At 33.2% G+C, this 23,788-nt stretch overlaps 1 protein-coding gene and 1 long non-coding RNA gene across 7 annotated transcripts in view; one reads left to right on the top strand and one right to left on the bottom strand.

Annotated features, from left to right (window-relative positions):
- The window catches only part of grh (grainy head), a 280,993-nt gene that overhangs the window by 100,004 nt on the left and 157,201 nt on the right, over positions 1 to 23,788 (bottom strand). For all 6 annotated transcript variants that reach the window (XM_089835503.1, XM_089835465.1, XM_089835483.1 and 3 more), the window contains one exon: positions 15,568 to 15,873. In XM_089835503.1, the coding sequence (XP_089691629.1) occupies positions 15,568 to 15,873 (306 nt within the window). The remainder of the gene's footprint in view (positions 1 to 15,567; positions 15,874 to 23,788) is intronic.
- Positions 20,143 to 20,523, top strand: LOC149717114 (uncharacterized). The gene is made up of 2 exons (XR_016365875.1): positions 20,143 to 20,209; positions 20,324 to 20,523. It is a non-coding gene; the product is annotated as an uncharacterized LOC149717114 (long non-coding RNA).

Below are 23,788 nucleotides of genomic sequence, written 5' to 3'. Positions count from 1 at the left end.
TTTTAATACTTTTAGCCTTTAGGTAGCTCTTTTAAGCAAACAATGTATTCTCCCTTTTTGCATTTTTCTGCGAAAAGAAAACACCGGTTTTTTGAAACGTGATACATCTAGCTACCGACTGCTTTATAAACCATTAGTTATAATGAATTTCTTATTTAAAATGCTTAATTATTCTTTTTGAGGCTTCTTCGCATTATTTTACCCTATATACGTATCCGTCCGCCCCCTACTGGCGGAGAAAAAAAATACAGGCTGAGTAAAAAAGAATGAATCCTATTAAAACTGAAAATACTAAAACAAAACGTTTTTTGCAAGTACATCCTATCCCAGAATATTTTGACACGCTTGACTTTTGTAAACAAAAAGGTTAAAAATTACGGGAAAAAAGAGCCTCGTTCAGACCTAATTTTTATTTATTTTTCCCAATTTTATTTAAATTGGTGAAGGAAAAACTTTAAATTAAAGGTGTAGTAAAACGCGAGTGTTTTGAGTCATCCCATTGAGAGAAATTTGTGTTTATACAAAACTAGTAGAGTTGCCTGTCAGCTCGTTTGAAAATTTTTAATACGTTTTGGAGGCCATTTTAAAAGATGGAGGCAAATCAAACGCGAAAAGCCAAAGGCCTGTCTATAGGACTAAATATTAGTGAAATCGGTTGAAACGCGCGGACGCTATTTTTCAAGATGGCCTCGGATGGTGCTATCTACTGCTTAAGCAAATAAGCCTCTTTGATATAACTAAGAGGGAAAGACATGGGGGTAAAACTTTGCCTTCCATCTCGCTTTTCAGCGCCTGCGCTGTTATCTTTTTGTGTTCAGAGAGTGCACAGAGACGACTATGGGTCAACCCCCTTGTATGCCTACCCCTTTTTTTACATAGAAGAGGCTTATTTCAGTGAGCACAAAAATTTGTGATCCCTGCTTATTTTCAGCACCCTTCAATCGGGTTATCCTGTGCGTTCATTATCACCCAGTCAGAACTTTAACCCAAATAGCTATAGATTTTATATTTAATGAGGAAGCAGACTTAGTTATACGCAACGTTTCATCCGCCCTTTAAAAAGTCTGATATTACGAAATTTATAAGTAAACAATTTCAATAGATTGAAAATCACGCTAGACATACGATAGGTAAGCAGCAACTAACCGTGCCCTACCATACGGTCCCTACCCTTTACATATAGGTCAATCACGAAGCCGACGGTACTTCGTTCACGATGAGGGTTAAAGTTCAAAATTTCCCCCTCTGGGTAATAATTTGAAATTATTCCTTCTTCTAACCGAGCTTCTTCTGACATAACCCGGCCGGCCGAAATTCAACCGCCAGATATTAGAACTAACCTCTATAGGTAGGTAACAACATCGTACGTACATCTTTCGAATTCAAAATGAGAGAATATTCATTTTTCCAAAGATGCGCGATGTTCATATATATTTTTCTTTCGCTTTATATGGAAGTTCAATGACCGACAAGAAAATTAGGATTAAATAATACTTTAATAAAAATCGTTTATTTGTTACTCGGAAAAATTTCTTTGAAAAATAGTTGAAATAGCGGCGTTAATGGCATTTTAAATGGCCGTGCAGCTTAGCAATTGCTTGATTGCGGAGTTAACAATAAACTCTCGTTCCTATAAAGAATCGCATTTGAGCAAGGATAGAATATTAATTTTGAATTTAAGTTACCAGAAAGGTGAAGACAGGCCGGAGTTCAACGTATTGTCAGTCATACATACTGATATTAATCAAAGTTTAATTTTTCGTTCGTGGGTGGGTTGGATATACAGGGTGTTATAGAAATGATGTAATGACCGAAGGAAAGTAAGTTATAAGGGCGATTTTTAGTCGAAAATGTAACTGCTATGACATTTTTTTGCATTAATGGTCACTGTTTTCAACAGGGTTGCCACGAAATTTACAGATTAAATTCCCTGGCTTTTGAACGTTTCCCTGACCTTTTTTTTAACATTTTCCCTGACGTTTTTAGGTCCATTAGTGTATTATTCTAAATATAAGTAATCAATTGCATTTGTTGTTTGAACCGCAGAATTTAACCAAATTCCCCAACCTTTCCCTGACCCTTATGGCCCATTTTGAAATTCCCTGATTTTCCGAGGTTTTCCTTGACCTGTGGTAACCCTGATCAAGTTATGATTGGAGTGTTTTAACCCTTTAAATTTAAGTAAGAAACTGAAGGCGATTTCAATTTAATAATGGTATCATCCGTAAAAAAATCCAATCATAACTTGAAAACGGTAACCATTTTGGGAAAAATGCCACAGAAGATTATCGACTCAAAGAACCAACTCTACTTACTTTAGAACACCCTGTATATATTATTATTTTGTATATATTATTATTTAAATAATCCAGCCTGGTAATGTTAAATTAATTTGAATGGAATGGAATTAATGGGATTAAATGGCCTAGGAAATTATTTTAAATTTATTATAATGAGCACTTAAAATACGAGCATGCTGAATTATCGAGTCAGTTATTCAAAATTCCTACGCTAACACCCAATATCAAGCAAAGTAACAAATACTAATATTAAAAAAAATTATGTCGAAGTCAGGTTTAAAAGATAAATTCAAGATAAAATTTACTTCGTTTTAAATCATTCATTACTGCTAGAATTACTAGAATCGATAACTAATAATTCTCACATTTTTAAGGGTAATTAACTATTAGCTTTAAATTAACATTACCCCTGGAAGATTCCTTCTCTGTTTGGCAAGAAAGCTTTGCACTAGCAACAGGGGTGAAATCTTCCAGGGATAATGCGTGCGCCCAGTGTTTGCTAATTAAAAGCTAATTAATTTAATTCTAGTTATTGATTCTAGCATTTTTAGCAGAAATGAATGATTTAAAGTTAAAAAAATATGAGTTCGATTTTTCCCTATAAAGAACTTAAATAATTATTTTTTCCTTGTTAATAAATCAAAATTTGGGAAAGGTTAATTATCGGGTCAAACGTTTACTGCATACATCAATATGACAAATAATGAGAATTAATTCGCTACCTGAATAAATTCAATTTAACTCAGTTAAATTAGCCCTTAAACTAGGTACGTGCGAAATATAGATGGATAATGAATGATAAATATGTTAAAAGAAAAAAATTATCCAAAGATAATAAAGAATTTCAAATAGTCTTCCTTTTAATAAAAAGTCCTAAGCAGAGGTTAGTAAGGGGCCCCCAGGGGTCAAAATCCTCTCGGATGTACTCTGTAAGATTAAATGATTCTGTATTAAAAAAGTAGATGACTTTTTGGGATTTATCTCCCTCTAATGGACGAGGGGGGGATTTGGTATTAAGAGTCTCTCGGAGGGTGATGCTAGGTAAATATATATAAAAACCTTGATTACGTCCTGAATTTAATTGGACTGATGAAAAAAATCGGTGTTTTATTTTTAGGATCGTCATAATGGTCTTATAAGAACAGTACCCAAGTATCTTTAAAGTGTAAGTGAATAAGCGTTTTTATTGTTTTATCATCTTAAAGGCCGGGAAACGGCGAAAAGGGTTCTTGTCAAACTGAAAACCGTGCATCGAACTAACAATGGGCGACCGTGCTTCAAACTTTTTAGGGGTTCTTGTCAAACTGAAAGCCGTGCAAAGCGGTTCTTGTCAAACTGAAGATAAACAATGGACAGTCTCTTAAATGGGGGATGCAAAAAGTCGGGGAAACAATATTTAAGAGATTGTCCATTGTTTATCTTCAGTTTGACAAGAACTGCTTTGCACGGCTTTCAGTTTGACAAGAACCCCTAAAAAGTTTGAAGCACGGGCGCCCATTGTTAGTTCGATGCACGGTTTACAGTTTGACAAGAACCCTTTTCGCCGTTTCCCGGCCTTTAAGGATTGGATTGCCTCGATAATTTCTGCCATTGCTGGCAATGAAAGCTAATGTCTTTCACGAATTACTTTTCCCTGATTTTTACTGACAAACGCAGCAACAAACCTTGCCCAGTAACCGAAACTTCTAAAGAATTCCTTTGCCCTGATAATTTCAAACCATTGCTGACAATGAAATCAGATATCTTTAATGATTTTCTTTAAAATCCTACATCATCCACTTAAATACACTTTCTTTCCATTCCATGAAGTTTCCTGATTTTTCCTGATGACGTTGCAACGAAGGAAACCTGTTTAATCTTTTATGATTTTCTTAAAACTCCCAAATCATCTATTAAATACTCTGTCTTTGCATTCCATAACGTTTCCTGAATTTTCCTGACAAACATTGCACCAATAATAAACAAAAACTTTCCCGCTAAAATCTGAAAATCCAAAACAAAAGTGGAAGAAATCTTATATTAAATTTGCTATATATGAAAGCACGTATCACGGGCCCTTTAAAATTCTCCTAAATTCTGGGAGAGGTATTAATAAAAAAACGATGGTAGAGCTTGGGGGAATTCGGAAGATGATGAAGGTATGATAATTATAGAGTTTCATCGGCAAAAGATTCAGCTAGGGTTGGCGACGCCAGCGGCAAGAACTTACTTTAATATATTATTTCTCTCTCGCTCGCTCTCTCAAGGTAGGAATAGAAAATGACAGTTCTTTAATTCAGTAAGGGGTCGTTTTATAAATTTTACGAACGCTAATAAAAGATATACGCGCATAAATTACAAGCAGCGGAAGGGAAGACCAAATTACCAGAAATATCTTTATATATTTGGACGAAAAACGTCTTTTAGAGCTTCCAGTTTGGAATAACAAATAAGCGTTGGTCGGAATGACAGGAGCCTATTCCCATATTAACATTAGTAATCTAATGAAATCGTTATTAATAGATCTCGCGTTACGTTAATCGGTTAAATGATAAATTTACTTATCAGAATCTTCTATAAATATACGACGCGTTACCAACAGACAGACGGCGCGTTACTAACAGACAGACTAAAGCTAGATTCCCACTCGACCGAAAACACGACGGAAACCCGGCAGAAAGGGGTTCGACAGAAAAATCTTTACGCCGAGCCCGACGGAATTGCCGTTCGGCCGGGCGTAAGTTGTGTTCTATTTTTTCGGTCGTGCTCGGCGTTACGCCGGTGTCTCAGCCAATGAAATTATCCCACTGACTACGTCATAAATTTCAAGTGCGCACGCATACGCGAGATAGATTTTATAGCCGCCATTTTTTTGTGGTTGACCAAGGCTTAGCTTAAACATGCCACCAAGAAAGAAAAACGAAACTAATGAAAGTAAAAAGAGATTAGATGTTAATAGGAAATAATTTAGTGAGGAGGCTAGAAAATAGCCCTTCTTGTACGATCGAAGCGACAAGGGGACAAAGATACCAATTCAGAGTGCGAAAGAGATGTTGTGGAAACCACTCAAATCTGTCACGTGACCCAAAATTATCTACCGCCGAACTCAAAATTCAGTCGTAGTGTGAACGGTCTACCGCCGAACGCCGGCGTAAGTTAAAATTTCTACCGTCGACTGCGTGATTTCCGCCGTGTTTTTTCGGTCAAGTGGGAATCTAGCTTAAGCTGAGTGTTTCTTATTATAACACTACCACCATTTCCATTATAATAACTAACCGTATGCAAAGTATTAAAATATTAAATAAACCGAAATATTTAAATAACCTTGAATTTGTAATTAAGTCAGTGTCAAAATTTCGCGCCCTTGTGTTAATGTAAAATAAAACTAGATTTTATTATTGTATTAAGATCCGTTTCGCGTGTTACACCTTCACCTATGACCTTAAATTCTTAAAGCTTATACATCTTTAGCCGTAATGCAATTCGCCAATCAACTACAATATACGAACTGTTAGTCAGTAAGGTAATAAATTGATTTGCCCAGACGGATTCGTAAACCGCGTATCATAGATCCGCTTTCAATTAATCAAAAAACTAGTCGGCGAAAACGTGAATTTTGAAATGATCGAGAAGCCGCGATTATAAAAACTTGAAAAACAACAACTCGTAAACAAATTTGATGATTCTTTAAACCCCAAAGTTAATTCCTAGATGGGTTTTAATAGGAAGTGAATTCTCTGTAGAATTTTTACAAGGAGTAAGACTTTTTGCCTGGAGGCGTTCAATCCTCAATGCCACGTCAATCGGCTTTTATAAAACACCGTTAATCTTTAACAAGAGATGATAAAAATCATCTTTTGGCTCGCGTCAGCTGGTTAATGATATGATACTCATTTTGTTATATGCAGGAAATGGGCTACATCAGTTTGTCTAAAATTTTTCAAAGTTACATGTCACTCCTTTTTCCCGATTTTAAATATTAATTCAACTCCGAGTGACGATGACTCCACGGTGAGGTATTACACTGGACGTGTCTGTGTCTGTCAACGCGTTCGTAGTTTGCAAACAGGAGTAAACGTGTTCGCAGAAAGCAATTTTTTTGCTTCTACTCCCATCGTTAGGATTAAAGGACGCGGCGATCGGCTAGGATTACAATGGCAGGGCTTCCGCCAAAGGTTAACGCAATTGAGGGTTTTCTTGTCATTTATTGTGAATCAATCGCCTTATGTACCCTAAATTTCTAAAAATTGTCAAAGAGGCATAAGCTTGAATTCAAACGTCAACAATAGCTATATTTAAAATTATTTTAGGAATAAAGTTTCTTAAAACGATTTAACTAGAATAAAGGTAAATTATTGACGATTAAAATAATTAATATCAATTATTTTTGTTTAATTATTTAAGAAAAACCTCTTAGTTGCGTCTCAACTCGGAGAGGTTTATTTGGTTTTCCAACTTGTTTTAATATGGATTTCGACAATTCAAAGAACCTAATTTTAAACAATTCGAATATTTGACTTTTCCCAAGATGACCAAAATTTGGTGGTAAGAAGATAATTTTATAGCCTGTGTTAAATAATGCCACTAGACAAGACTCAGAGTGAGAATATTTAATAACCGACTTAAAAATAAAACTTGACCTAAACGTTTTTCTGTAGTATTACGACTCAGATTAATGACCCCTGAGGTTACGATGTACCCGATGCCAAAAACCCAATTTAGAACCAAAATATCAAATTCGTGAAATGTAAAAATACTAACACCATAAACCACTCTGACATCAGGATCGTGACATTATGTAGTCCATCCAAAGAAACAATGAAAACTTGACATTAACAACTTTTTGTACTATCCATAACGTTTGTTGACTTTTTCATTAACATTTAAAAACAAATTGTTAATTATTTCTAGACTAAAATTAAGTTTAATAGAGAAGAGAAACGAGCGTGATTCCGTTATACGATGTATTGTTTTATTATTAAAAGGTTCGGCAAAATAAATAAATAAATAAAAATATTTAACAATTTCTAATAAATGGGAACAGGGCTTCTTTATAAAAAGGGACTAATTGCGGCAATTTAATAACAATTTAATATTAAAGAAAGATCGTGTGGTAAAAAAATAAGTTTCCTTTTTAAGAGATACTTAAATGCCAGAGTTAAATTTTTTGACTTGAAATTAGAAGGGAAAGTAGAAATGTCCTTAGAGCATCGATTTGTATCCCCCCTTTGTCAATTTTAAACTTAAGGTTAGACCACTACCAAAATCAAAATCATTTAAGTACACCATGGACTCTGGCCATGCCAAAGAGTTAGTACACTTCATCAGCTACAGGACGACGAAATTCAAAATCCCCACAACAAGATGATAGAGGTTACCGACTACAGGAAACTAAATCCTAACATTTATTTTCTCAGAAAAATTTATATTTTTAGAATTTGCGTTACTCTGGCCTGGCTAAATCTTTGCTATATAGGAGGAATCAGGTCATTCAGGGGTCAAATTTGAACACTGAGAAAAAATTCCAAATTTCCTATTGTAAATCGCGGGAATAGAAGAAGAAAAAAAAATGTTCATGTTTTTACGCATAAAATGGCAGATAAATTAGCCGCGTATTTTTAAAAGGATGTTAAAATGTTTTGCTTTTTTTTCTCTCTCTCTCTCATTTTAATTCAACTTCTCTGTGGGTAAATTTATTTATTTTTTTCCAGGAATGGAAAAAAATGTTTTTCGTCATTTTTTTTAAAGTTATTTTAAAAATTATTATATTATTATTATTATTTTTTTCTTGAAAGCAATTATTATAACTTAAATTTTTTAAAAATTATGGGTCACTTACGTGTGAAATTGCGATTTGAATTTTATTTTACAAAAAAAGAATAATATTTAAGAAGATGAGAAAGATTTATTGGTGGTTTAGCGCTATAAATGAGAATTTTTGGTCTTAGCTAATAGGGTGCATGTTTTAAACTGACTTAATGGCGTATTCCATTTATACCTGCTCTGAGATAGCTCGTCTTTTGCTCTATTACGTCATAAATTGTATGTAAGCATCATTTCCAGAGCTGATATAAAGAACGCAGTGGTAAATGGAAAACGGAAAGTCGAGGTCTATTATGGAACGTGAAATTTTTTCCAAAGCGCTCCGAGAGTAGTAAATGGAATACAATATAAATGTCAATTTTAAAGCAACTTCTATGGAAAATTAGCATGACCAGAAATAGATAAAATAAAAATAATAAAAAAACCTTTATTATTAGCTAAATTATAAATAAAAATGTTTAAAATGTTGATGACTAAATAGCTACTAGACGATAGCTTCATTTGCTAGAGATTCAAAATCGTAACTATAAAAATCACGTGTAATAAAATATTGCAACGTGACCTGATGAGAAATTAGCATAAACTGATATTAACTGACATCGTATGTCACGGGGTTATTTATTATCAGCTAGCTAATTAATGTTTATAAATTTAAATAAAAAATTATCTTCAAGACTGAAGTTCATCTAAGTAATTTATCAATTATTTCTGGCGTAACCTTTAACACTAGCTAAATTGTACATGAAAATGTTTAAAATATGTTGACTCAATTGTTACGAGGTGATAGCATCAAAATCATAACTCAAAAAATCACATGTTATAAAATGTTGCAACGTGACCTACCTGATGAGAATTAAATTAGCATAATCTGAAATTAACTGACATGGTATGTCACGTGGTTATTCATCATCAGCTAGCTAATTAATGTTTATAAACAAAAATATTTTTCAAGACTAAGTAATTTATCACACTTAAGATTTAAAATAACGCTGACAGAATTTCCATGATATCAATTTTGAAATCAGTTAAAAATAAATAAAACCTTTCACTTAAAAAAAAAGTTTAAAATTCATTTTGTTAAAAAATCCTTTAAGTCAAATATTTTTCAAACCAGGAAATTATACGTGACCTTTTAACCCCAGGACGTTTGATTGTCAGATGACATCAAATTTATTGCTTACCTTAAAATTTAGTGGTTTTTTTAAATAAATAATTAATTTTAATGTCTTCTAACTATAGGGGATAATATTAGAAGCTCATAATTATGAAGTGAAGTGTTTTGTCAACTCCAAACTAGTTTAGGATAATTTGAATTTTATCAACTTTAATTTCAAAATTGTTAGTTACCATTTGCAACTTAAACTATATATTTTGTGCAAAAATACCTAACACAAAAAATAGCTTGTGCCAGCATTCGCTTCCGCCTTTTAAAGTCGCGTTCACATTGCAAACACAGTTTAGGACCAAGGTCTATTCAATATATTTGCAAATATGTTATAGAAAGTTATTGTGGTAGATCAATTATGGAAATGTAGATTTTGGCCTAGAATGTTTTTCTTCAAATTCTTATAGATTTTTACATGTTGTGGTAGTATCGTTCTTACTTTTGACGCCATCTTGGAAAATGGCCAACAAAAACGCCTCATTATTAATACCAACAAAATTAAAAGAAAGTTTTACAATTCATACTATGTTCTTCATAAAAGATTCATTTCTCAATAAAATGAGCAATAATAAATTGCAAGTTAAAATATAGTTTTCTAGAAAACTTTTAATGAAATGAAAACACTAAAATTGTTCAAAGTGTGAACATGCTTTGAACGCAATTATATCCGCAACATTAAACTCGACGAATGTAAGAATAGAAAAAAGTGAGCAAAAATAAACATAAAATGCTAGTCTTGTAGATATAACACCGCCCCTTTAAATTAAATGTCAATTTTCTCAACGTAATAATACAGTTAAGGCTTACCTCAGAAGAAGAAAAAAAAAAACCGTTTGGGCGAATACAGTTAATTTAATCGTTCCCTATTGCTAAAGTATCCGAGAAAATTTGACTCTCACTTTGTGGAGGAATCTTTCTCAAGGTTTCACGAAGCCCAGAAACACTTTTAAAATTCTTTAAAAAAACCTTTCTAAAAAGCGGCTATCTTTCGACAATAGACGATGATTACCGGTTATAAGTTTAAAAGGGGCTGTCTTTTACGCATGGACGCCTTTTTAACTCGCGGCTAGCTAAGGAAATTTTCATTTTAGAATCTTTTCCGGGCTTTTCCGATGTACCACGCATGTTCGAATATAAAAAAAATATATTTCACTTAATTGTAAAATAACTTTTTTTCATTTCTTTTTAACTTTCTATCGGTTAAAAGTGAAGCTATTCTACAAATAAAAACATCTACTACAAAATAACTGTTTTATGTTAAATTATAGACGGGCAAAAAAAAGTAACGTATTGTGTACTTTACTTTCCTGACATACTGAACTACATGTGTTCGTTTCGAATAGAACTTCGGAAGTAAATTAATAAATACGATTTTTAGTTATCGATTTTTTTAACACTATAGTTTTCAGGAAGGTTTTACGATGTGGTAAACAAATGAAGAGAATTGTTCAAATGCATTAGCTTCCTATTAATTTACTTTTATAAATATTGGAGGAAATTTGTAAAATTTCGAAGAGCAGCGCTGTGATTCTAATTGTTTTTTATACAGTATTTTTTAAAATAACTTTAAACACCAATTGAACTCGAATAAAAGATTTTCCACTTCCGGTCGTTGTGGAAGTACACATTCACGATTGAAAAAAAAAATTAAAAAGAATATATTTTCAGATTGGATTGATTAATTACTGGGTTTGCGCGGGTAGAATTTCAATTAAAAGATGGTAAAACCGGTAATAATAATCAATTTATTACCTGGTATTAATTACCGATGTTATTTAAAAGGAATCTTCCTTTGTGTATTTATTTATAATTGATTTCTTTCTGTTTGTATATGAAAGGGGAATTCAATCTCTTTTTTCCTACATTATATTTTTAAATAAAAGAATCCTGTTTGGTTCAGTTTGATTGAAATTAATCGTCTATTTTAACTTGACATTCTGTAATACGAGAAATTCAAAGGATGATTATGTCATCTTTTGTTCCCATTCATAGACTTTAAAATGTTAATTACATTTTAAAAGTTTTAGATGGGTTGTTCCAAAAGGTTGGTAAGATCGAAGTTAAGTAGTTTCTATGAGCGATTTTGAATCCAAAATATAATTTCTATGACATGTTGCCCTAATGGACACCGTTCACACATTACGACTAGAAGACCCATTAATTAAATTAATAAAAAATGTCTTAGTGGACAGAGACTAGAAGAAGTAAAAGATAAGTGAACAAAATGGAATGACTGAAGTACCAGATATTAAAATTTTCCACATTTACAAGATTACTAAACATAAATCATTTGAAATAACTATACTTATCTTCGTTTATTTCATCAAAATTACATTTGCCCAAAATATTTTATCATGAAATTATGCAAGGACACGTGCAAGGACAGTATTCATTTAATGTTAAATCATCATTATCTTTAAATTTCTTAAGGGGTCAACCGTAAAACACTTTTGTAAACAGTGTCCCTTAGGTCAAAATGTCATAGAAAATACATTTTCGACTCAAAAATGACCCGTAGAAACCACTGTAATTGGTCCTACTACCCATTTTGAAACACCCTTGCATAGTATTTGAGGGAATTGGGAATAGAAAATGTTTGGTGGTTTTCAAGCTGCTAGGGGTAACTGCATTATAAATTACAGTCAGCAAGAAAATGGAACTAATTCGTGATTTCTGTATTAAAAGTGCGATAGTATTGGTCAATGCATTGTTCTAACACTATAGAACAATTATAAAATATTATTACGAGGCAAACGTGTGAATTTTTACATTCATACCTGAAATATTCACACGGTAAAGAATACAGAGTACAGACTAATGGAAGGAATAATTTCTAACTACGAAGGAGGGTTTGTATTATTATAATTTATTCTCAAATATTCATGGAGTAATTTAAAAAATTCGTGTTGTCGTTGCTACGGTATGATCTCTTTGATAACCCCTTCAAAATATAATAGTATAGTATAGAGGAATTAACATAGCTTGTAGTCGGTGATTTGTAACCGAACCAAATGCGATAATATCTGCGGGAAAATTATAAGAAACCAATTCGGAAATGGCCTCGATCCGTCGTCGTAGTCTTACATTTTTCAATAATGAAAGGTTACGAGAGCCATTTTAAAAACAAATAAAAAATTAAATTCATTGTTTTATTAAAAAGAACTTCCCTTCGCGCGTGATAGCCCTAAACATACAATTGTTCGAACATTCCCATTTTGAACAAACCGTGCCTTCTTATATAAGTTCTAACTGACCAGGGTTCGCGTCCAAAACACCCACTTAACAAAATACATCAAGTTTAAAATCTTCAATTTTTGGTGACTTAAAATGCTAAAGTAATTTCTTTTTAATGAAAGTTTAAGATTTATTATTCTTTCAATTTCCAAAAAAATTATTTTATATCATTATTATTTTTTGTTTTAATTTAGCCGAGACTTTTGGGTGACAATTTCTACAATCTTAAGTTCATAAGATATGTTCCATAAGTTTGTGACTGGTTACTGAGAGCTTGTCATATTGTGATGCATAGGTGAAACGTCATAGATTCTCGTAAAGCGACGCCTGATGAGGCGATGTCAAAGGTTTAGTATGGGAAGATGGACTGCAAAACCGAGTGTAGTCAATTCTCGTGTCGTTCTCGAACGCTCGAGCTGTAAGCCTCTAGTATTACGAAGTACAGGTAGTGTCATACTTATGGAGCATATCTTATAAACTTATGCTACAATTCACGCAACTGCTAAACATAAATAACCCAATAAAACCCGGTGGGCTAGGTTTTTATTAAATAAAAACCTGGGTTTTCTCTAGAACCCTAAGTGAATGTATTAAATGTCTATGCACAAGGAGAGAAATTTCTCATGATTTCAAATCAAACTAATGTCTACTGATCTCTCGAATCGCGATCTGTCATTGCCAGTAGTCAGTCAGAGTATTTAATTAATTACAGAGCAAAATGGTTAGGTCAGAGTCAGACCAAACAGTCACTTATGTATAATTTCAACTTTTGAAATTAGTAAGACGTTAAACATCCTATGAAAGAACAGAAGTCCTTAGGATCTAAAAAATACATCACTCTTCCCTGGATAGTAACAGCATTTAATTTCCACTACCATAATGTTTTGTTAGTTTTAAAAATTTGAAAACATAAAAATTTAGTCTAAATTAGTTTTATTGTATTTGAGAATAGAAAAAAATTAAACAACAAATAAAATAGATGACGTCTTAACTGTGTCCTAATGAAAGAAGGTGATGCGTGCGATGCCGTAACCATGGCAACAGGTTGCAGTCTAACTACGTTGTTTTATATAATGTCGCCAAACATTTTATAAACCACAAATTTTAATATGGTTATTTCACATAACGTAGAGAATAATAAAGGCTTTCTTTGGCTATATTCTATTCGAAAAAATATTTCCATCCCAAATTAAAATAGTGCAGCTATCACTTTGAGCTTGGCTTGGAAATTCAAATGGAATTACCCGTATATAGGCGGGACATTTGAAACAAAAAAAAACTCAGTTAAGGTAAAAAAGATGAGAGTAATTAGAACTAACAACCATTATCTAAGATTCTTAAATTAGCTTAAGGCGAATGCCCTCTCTTTTTTCTTTCTCTTTCGTTTTCATGACAACTAATTAAGGTTTTATAGAAAGGTAAAAATATCAGTGTTAGCACTCTTAAAATGCTTTAAATCTCCTATTAAAACCTGTTCTCAAAGACGAAGGTATCGTTATTTCTAAGATAGAAAACTAAAGGACGTGGTATATTACATTTAGGACCACCAAAAATTGAATTTATATCCATGGGAACTAAATGAGAAACAGGTTCATTTAGAAACGTAAAATGCGACGCGCAATCCCTCTGTTTTAAGGGTTTCGCGAATATTTGACGAGAGAGAGAAAGAAAGAGAGAAAAAAATAATTAGATTCACTTTCGATTTTTATGATATTTGTATGTATAATTCACCGATGAATATTAACTCTCTCAAACTTTTATATTATCTTTTAATATTGAACCAATCAAATGTCCTGTATGGAGTTTTTCTGAGTTATAAGAAACTAGCAGCGAAGGGACTCGACGTTGTTAACCTGAATATTTTTGCTAGTTTTCAAGCCGCCATTTTAAAAGATGGCGGCCAAAAAATAATAAAGCCCGTCTATGGGATATAACGAACCTGTATACAAAGTTTTGGTTAAATTCGTTGAAACGCGTGGAAGTAATTCATTAGAGAAACTGTTTTACATTTCTGGCCGCCATTTTTCAAGATGGACGCGGATTGAAATATATTTCTTATTATATATATTACTATTTAAGCTTAACGTTTCTGCAAAAATTCCTGCTTCCTGGGCATTGATTTTTCCACGACTGTGATTTTAAAATTCCTCGAAATTTTTATTGGTTTGATTTTACTTTTGCAAAATTACTTCTCAATATTCATAAGAGAAAAGAGTAAACTCGTGATAATGTGATATAAACACAGGATACAACGATAGCTGGGGTTCTATGAAAGATTTGGTCGGGAATATCTACATTAAACCGAGGAGTTTGTTATTATAATCCAATTACAATTTGATGAGGATGATATTAAGAATATTATATAAAGAGTAAACCATATGAAAAATAATTGTCATTTGATGAGAATTTTTAAAACTATGAGAAATTTCCGAAATTAATACGAGCTGATAGGCCTTCAGGCTGTTTCTATAATAGGTTAGAAACGTCGACCCAATAAGATATATTTGATTTCAGAATTGCGAACCAAAAAAGGGGTGGAGCCTTGAAAAAATTTACATTACGTCACACAGCGCGATGTCTTTGATGCACTGGAGAAAATAAGTCAGACGATTTTTGGATACGTAATAACTAGATGCACGACATCGTAAATTCATAATAGACCATTTCGATGTAACTAAGAGGGAAAGACACAGGGGTAAAACTTTGCCTTCCATCTCGTTTTTTTTGCGCCTGCAGTGTATTCTTTTTGCATCATGAGAGTGCGAGATAGCAAAGTATCAACCCCTTGTACTGATTGCTGCCTACCCCTTTTTTACATCGAAGTGGTCTATTTGGGTGAATGCTACGTCACACCATCTTAAGTCTGAACTCGGTTTTGGCCGCCATACCGGTGAATTTCCACTTTCAAAATGCATTCAAGAATGGTGCAGTGAATTATGTCCTCACTCAAACAAAAGCTCTCTATGATCCTACGTGCCCGAATTTTGATTGGTTCGGAAGCCAGCCCAGGGTGTTAGGGTTAGGGTCAAGGGTCAAAGGCTAATGAGAATACAGGTAAGGACTTACCTCCAAATATCTTGCCCATATATTTTTTCGGCAAGGGCTTTATCGATACCCTTTTCCATGGGTGGCAACTTGTAGAGTTCGTAAAAGAGTCCAACAGCAGCGTTGTTCTGATCTTGTTCATTTTGATTTTGATTGGCTGAGCCGTTATTGTTGACATTCATCATGGCGGTGGTAGCAGCCGACAGAGGATGCTCGTAGTAGGTCCTCCAGCCTTCTTCGCTTTCAGGCATCTCACTTATGACGCGATCCTGGTGGAGCTGTACTTGTTGGCCGTTTGAGAATTCTTCCACTATCTCTTTGTTTTTCCTGAAAGGAGAAGAAAAAAATATGGTTAGAATCTGGTCAATTAATAATATCAATTTTAATTTTAATTCAATCCCAATAACCTTGACCAATATTAAACCATTACATAAGTATCTATCTGTCATAGGGACTCGTACTGTCATCATTGTAGACACAAGGGAAACGCCTTGGTTTCAGTTTGCGACAAATACCGAATCTCTAAATGCCAACACTTTAAAATATCGACAAAGTTACAAATTTTAAAATACACGAAAACCAAATATTCAATTAACTTTTTATAAAACTTAATCTTGAAAGAGATTAGCAAAAAGTGTATTAAAGAAAGGGTTTCTTGACATTAAAATTAATCGGTTCTAGCATTTTTGGTCTTTCGATGAACAATCCGTGGAAGCTTAAAAACCCACGCGGAACCATAAGTCAAAAATAAAATAAATTCGGGTAGGCGATAAGAAGTAAACTTCATTATTTTTTTTTCTTTTTGGAGCATATCATTCAATGATAACCCACGAAATCTTTGTCGAAAACATTCACCGAAATGTAGGCGTCACGAGTTACTACTTGCCGAAGACCGAGTATTAGTTGCGCGAGTACAAATCAGTTCAGTGCTGCAATACCGTGGCATCCTCTTCCCACAATAAATCCACCATGGTTTATAAGTCGGAATTCGGCAAGTACCGAATATCTGGCGATTCAAGCGAGTTATGGTAAAAAAAATTAGAGCTGATTATGGGTTCGGAATTTTTCGGTAGATCGTGACACGTCTACGTACACAGACGTCTGTGAAGGAGGATTTTCATTTCCTAAGTTTTTGCTTTACCGAATTTTTTAAAAAAAGGAGTAACATAACATATACCGAATTTTAATTTATGGCCCACCAGGCGCGCATTTTAATTTCCGTTTCGTTTCCATCATTCCGAGAAAGAGAAAGCGTGAACGATTTATTCAAAGGACTACTTAAACGTGCCAGTTTAACTCCATTGGTGTCTTTAAAATATTTGTAAAGTAATAAAAAAAGAGAGACTCGTGGAAGATTAAGTGATATCTAGTTTATTAGGGAGAAGGTATAAATTCGCCACATTTCCAGCTTTATCTCCAGTCCAAACGTAGGTCCGGAGTTAATCCCCGCCTCTAAATTACAACCAGCATATCATTGGTTCTTGAAAACTCACGTCAGCGCAACACGAATGACGAAAATTACGTATTTTCTGACTGAGGAGAGGCGAAATAGCCCAGCCTCCTTTTAGTCCCCCCTTGTATTTTGAAAGGGGGACTCGGGCTATGGCGCGCGAATACTTAGGCAACTTATTTCTCTCTAATAAACTAGATATCACTTCTTGGTTATATCTTTAAGGAGAGACTATAATATTTTAATTGAAAATTTCAACAGCAGAGTCTCTCAGACTTGATTTAAGAAGAAATACTTCGCGTAGCAATTAAGTGTACCTTGACTAAGACAGTTACATTTATCGTGCAGGAGACTAGATCTTATTAACAGTTTATAGGACCTGTATCATAAAACTAACTCGAGTGTCAAGTTTAAGTTATTGGAAAGAAAATACACGAGGTGCTATATTTTACTACGTTGGAAACTGGTTGTTGTCACTACCTATATTGGCCCGCGATTTCCCACTATTATTTTAAAAGTAAATAAACGTGTATTAAGAGTGATTTACAACTATTTACATTCAACTGGAATGTTTAATTATATTTGAAATTAACTTGTGATTTAGGGCTACAAGATTTTGTCAGCGAGCATTACACTTAATTTAACAGTAAACCCTATAACATATCTACGAATGTACTTAACTTATATTTTCTGTTTTTAATTTTTTCTGTTAATTTAAATTCTCAAATAATTCATTAATCATATTAATGAACTTCAAAATAAAACATTCGGACTTTCAGCCTTGCAACCTCAAAAACTAAAAACCCAAACTGAAAAATGAAAATTTACATTTTTTAATTGTTAAATGCATTACGTTAATACCATTCAAGAATAAATTGTCGCTAGAATAATTAAAGGAATTTTATAAGTCTTTAGAAGTTATTAAGAAACTTTCTTTTTCTATATAACCTCAATTCTTCATTGGCCATTTTTACAAAAACATTCCATTGTTCAATTCACTAGTATATTTTAATTTTATTTAAGTTTAATCGGGGTCAAGTTGCGAGCAACCCGATTAGAATGGAATCGCTAACATTTTCCCTTTGTTTTCTTAATTCACGCGTTTTTTAGGTGGGATTATGAAGAATAAGGTCGCTTCGTTTGACCCGAAAGTTGTCAATTAGTCTGTAACATTTCAAGGTAACGAAGCTAAATTATATAACCGGGTTAAATTTTAAGCTAAATTATGAAATGGGGCATTTTCAGTAAGTAATCCATAGCTACACCCTCCAATAAAAGGTCAGTGTTGATATAAGTATGACCTGAAGTATATAATACTTCTCTTCGAGAGAAGTGTACCACAAAGCGGCACAAGGCCGGAAATAAGAAAAAAATCTTATAGAACATGTGTCCAGTGACCTCCTCGTTTGACTGGAAAATTTAAGCGTAACGTCATTCTTCCCAACATCGGAACATTTGGAGCAAGATTACTAAACCGAATCACATACGCGATAAATAGTTCCCTCATCATTACTCCATTGCGTTTAATTATTTGGCAAGGCTCGCTCGTGGATTTTTGTCCCACGTCAAGACAATCAAGGTTTGTGGGTTGATTTCTGGAGATATAGTTCCAAACCGTTATAGAATTCATCTAACGGGAAGAATGACGTTACATAACTAAAGTATTAAGAGGATACAGAGTGTCATCCTTCTTCTATTATCCCCTTCTGGTATGATTGAAATGTTTTCAATTTTGCAACATAACATATTAAGCTCCATTTTGCACATTATCAAGTGTAGCAAAAATAATGTTAGTCTAAATTAAACACCACTTTCGCTTCAAAAATCACTTAAAAGACAATTTCCTTCCAGAACTACAAATAATATCTAAAGTCAAGTATAAATAATGTTGAAAATTATATTGGGCAAATGAAAGTGTTATTGAAAAAGTAATATTTTCGAATAATTATCATGTCTTTAAAACTGAAAATCTGAATATATGAAACTTCAGCCGATCTATATTGTTCACATATCTTTGTTTTTTCAAGTTCTTTGTTAGTTTAACCAGGAATAAATACAGCTACTAGTAATCATTGTGTCCCCATATCTCCAACGTTAATTTCTATGCAGTTTTTATGGACCTGACGTATTTCTAACTATATTTCATTCGTTGATAGCAACTCGAGGTAAAATTTGTCATACATATTGATGAGTGTAGCTCTTTCCACAAAGTTCACCTAGATACGTTGAAAAAATGGATATACAATGATTCCTCTTAGCTAGATGCATTCCTGCAACCTCAAATTTCAGTTAATGCAGCATAGAATCTTATGAGGTTATAGTTCAACTTATAGGGGGCATAAAAGCTATAAGTTACAGCTTCAAAATTTCGGATTGAAATGGAAACATGTCAAATCACAAAACGTTCTTGGTGGCCTAACCCTTCAGAGTTCTTGAAATAACAGCGGTAAATGAACTATTTGGCGGAAAAGATTTTGAAATCTTACTAATAGAGGAAAGAAGCAGCCAAGTTTATCAATGTCAGTAAGCTCAAAGTTCCACAAGCTAAATTTTTAAATGAATTTGAAGAAAATTTCTATTTATTCCGAATCAAATTTGACATCTATTTGACTATTCTGTATAGTAACAAGGAATAAGGACCCCCTACTCGCTGGGGGGGGGACTCTTTACAACTTGTTAAAATAAATGACGTCATTTAATCGATAGTAGAGACCTCCCGTAGTGATTAGTATTGACGCGTTTCCAATGGCAGAAATTTGATCAATTCAAAAAGGCGTGTACATATTTCAAATTAACGTCGAATATATCCCGTTGAGGAGGTACGTTTCTTACACCTTTAATTGTCAGCGGGCAGAAAATTACCGCGGAGGGATCTTATCATAATAATTCAATGACAAAAGAATGTATTATTTGACAACTTAAGGTCTATAAGGAAATTACAAAAGTTAATATTTGATTTTGATTTTTCTAGTGATGCTTTTGAATTAGTGAAATATGAAAAACTGACTGTTCGAAAAATAAATATATATTTTGTGATGATTATAAAGGAAAGGTTAGACATAAAATGTTCTTGGATTTAAATCATTCATTACGGCTAAAAATACTAGAATCGATAACTATTACTTGTCAAATTTGAATGAGAAACTATTTATTATTATTTAATTTCAAACCCTGGACGCTGAAATTACTCCTCGAAGATTTCATCACTGTTAGGTAAGCATAGCTCACTTTGTACTAATAATATACTTGGATTACGAGCGATAATCAATTATTTTCGTCTGCTTCATTTCATTTTAAATTTTTTTTTCATTAAACTCTTCTCTGTAGACTGTTTGCTCCCCAAAACGGCGCAGTGCATGACAGAAAGGTGTAAAATTATTGCTAGTACAAAGGGGTAATGTCATAGCTCAGGGTTTTGATAATTAAAAGCTAAAAGTTAATTTCCCATGCAAATTTTGAGAATTACTGAACATCTATTCTAGCATTTGAAAAAGCAATGAATAATATAATAAAACATATCGAATCTTTAATTCGAAGGTGAATTGATTAAGTTGTTTGGGATAATTATATACTTATGTTAACGTATGTAAAGTTAATTCTAGAATTATAAAATAAAAACGTAGGTTGATTTAAAAATGGAAAATAAGTGTGATCAATCATTTACATATCCGCCTGAAAAATAAAACTTTGTGCAAAACTTTAACCAACCACGTTCTCAAGTCATAAATAAGGACTGTTTTAAAAATATATTTATTAATTAAGCGTTCCGTATAAATTAACTCGAGAGACTCCAGGGTGGAACTGTTTTGAGAATATCGGACGATCGAGGACTCCCAAATTTTTTGAAAAATTGTTGGTTGGTCCTATCTGCGCACCCTTTCTCCAAATACGATTTTAATCGCTTTGGACACGTATTTCGGATTTTAATGAGACTATGAGAAAATTACGAGCTATAAAAGTGGGCGGAAACATTTTCGACTACGACAGACGAAATTTTAAAAAACATCTCTAATATTTTTAATAAATTTTATTATTCCCACGAGAAACTTACAACTTTAGTTAAAAATTGTTTCAAGATGCACCATATGTGAAAAAGTGAAAGTCAAATTAAGTTAAAATGTAATACTTATAAAACAACTAGCTAAGCTATGTACTGGCGTTGCCAGGGTGTTGAAATGGCACAAAAAGAGATATTCTTCAAGAACCTTGTAACCTTAACTATCAAATCTTTCATAACGTTGACAAAATTTTGTTACAGTTATACTCGTTTATTTCTCTAAATATTATTTTCGGTTTATAGCTTCATATTAGAATTCGACTTTAGAAACGGATTTTTTTTGTGAAAGAACAAGATAAATTTTGGCAATTTTAACGTTTAATATTACATAGTAAAACATTTAATTAGCAAATACTAAGGAATGCTTACATAAAACAAAATCGCACTATTGTACTTGCACATTTTTATGGAATTGCCATGTTGCCAAAATGCCATTAACTAACCCCATTTAAAAGTCATTTCCTTTAATGCCCTTTATGATATTATATTAATCAATCACATAAAGTAATTGTCGGTTATAGTCTTGGAAATTTTCAAAAAGATTTGTGAAGCTCCGATAGAGACCGACAAAAAATGTTAAGTGATTTGTATTACTATAGCATGCAATTAAATTAGCATATATCGTAAATATAATTATTTTATAAAAGTTAATGGTCTTATTTGGTGCCTTGTTGACAAAAACGCATTACCTAGCTCCAATCAATAGTAATTTAATTTTATGTCATTTATGGTAATTTATTAAATTCCTCAATCAGTGTCCAACAGAATGCTATGTGACGATGAGAGATTTGCATAAAATTTCTTTAATTTCTAGTCAATAATAGTAAATAGGATTCATAAACAAAAATAAAAACGGTTTATGCCAATATTTACATTAAGGCAATATGGACGACTATCTGGTACCCGCGGCGTCACTCGCGTGTAATAAGAACTACCATCAAAATGATATAAAGAATGAGTCTATTTTACTGATGACTAATATTTTTGTAACACCCTAGGAGCGAAGGCACTCGGCGTTGCCCGTCAGCCCGTAGGGACATTTAATACTATTCATGCGGACATTATCCCATAAAGAAGGGTTTGGTCACCATGTAAAGAGATGGCAACAAATCGACCCCAAAAGACCATTCAGCCCGTCTATAGGTTAAAGGAAGTCAATGTACTAAATATTTGCGAAATCGGTTGAAATGAGCGGACTTTGTTGTATAGAGAAGATTTTTTTACATTTCTGGGCGCCATTTATTAAGATGGCGGAGGATTGGAAAAATCTTTCTTAGTACGTTCCTGAAAATTTTCAGCCTTCTAGGGCAAGCGGTTTGGGCTGGGCGGTGATTATCAGTCAGTCAGGACTTTGAATTATACAGATATAGATTCCATTAATTCATACAGAGAAACAAACACATAGGAGGGAAGGCTGCCATCTTAGATACATCCCTGGCGCCAAGAAGCACCGCTAGAGACAGTGCAAGTTAGCTAGCCTTCCGCGTGTAGTGAACTCTGGCTCCGTATGTTTGCGAGTCAAACCAACTTTAGATGACGCCGTAATGGTACGACCTAAAATTCACATGGAAATTAAGATACCCAAAAGTCATAGTTGGTTACAGACTTGGTAATTGCCTAACTTGTCAAATAAAATTGCAAAGCTCTAAGGTGCCAATAAACTATATACTTCGGACATACACCCAACCCAACTCAACTCTTTCTTTCCTATATACAAACGTTAATTTGCAACATTAAAATAATGAAGCCTTGGTGGCCAAGAGCGCTGAGAGTTTTTAATATAAATATATTGTCGCGTTGAACTTTTCTTGGAAATAATATGGACATAAGGACATGGTATAATTTACATATCATAAGAGCCGAGTGTAGCCACACCCCAAACTATCTCTCCCTTCGGCTAAAATTATCGATTTAAAATAAAATAAAAATAAATTGTCAATATATTTAATAGGAATTTTAACTCTCCGCAGCCCCAGGGAAATAATACAGAATTACCTTTTTTCTTAATTTTAATTTTACTTCTTTTAGCTTATAGCAAAAATTAAGCTCGAGACATTTTTGCAAGAAATTCAAAATAGCCAAATATTTTTACCCATTTCCTGGTATTCGATTAAGTTACTCTCGTTATAATTAACGATGATTTTTGAATTATAATTGTTATTAAGATTTAGTAGTCTGCACTTTGGTCCTCCGAGTAGTCTGGCCTCCTTGTGTACAATGGTAGTGTGAAAATATATATTGACTATAATATGAATAAACCTGTTATTTGTAAATAAACAATAATGTGTCGTATTATAGTTCCTCTATATTATTTTCAATGACCCTATGAAACACCTTTATGCAGCGCCATCCCGTGATGAAAAAGTACATTACATACATCATTTCCAATGACTTGCTCTAAATATGTGCGGACATAATTGGTACCAAACATTTCGAATGGTAGACTAATGAAGAATTTCATTACCGATTAACATTTTATCTGCGATAAACTTTGGGACAAACATTCTTCGAACTTATTATGTCCGGAGCGTACCATAGAACAAAGCGCATCCCTACTGCTTGCCAGAAAAATGTACTTTTTGCATATTTAAATATAATAAAAAGATGGTCATTTTAATTTACTTTCATGAAATAAGGGTTGTTTAAATCGCTCAAATTTCAGTCATAAATTATTGTTTTTTAAACCTTCGGAAGAAATTTTAAATTATTGTGACCCTCTCTCTACCTTTAAAACC

This window comes from Phalangium opilio, unplaced genomic scaffold (genome assembly GCF_054372755.1).
Source record: "Phalangium opilio isolate 3A_F unplaced genomic scaffold, DU_Popi_V2 ptg000003l_1, whole genome shotgun sequence".
In the NCBI taxonomy this organism is placed as follows: domain Eukaryota; kingdom Metazoa; phylum Arthropoda; class Arachnida; order Opiliones; family Phalangiidae; genus Phalangium; species Phalangium opilio.
The sequence above is the reverse complement of the archived record's forward strand: the minus strand, read 5'-3'. Positions and strand labels throughout refer to the sequence as shown.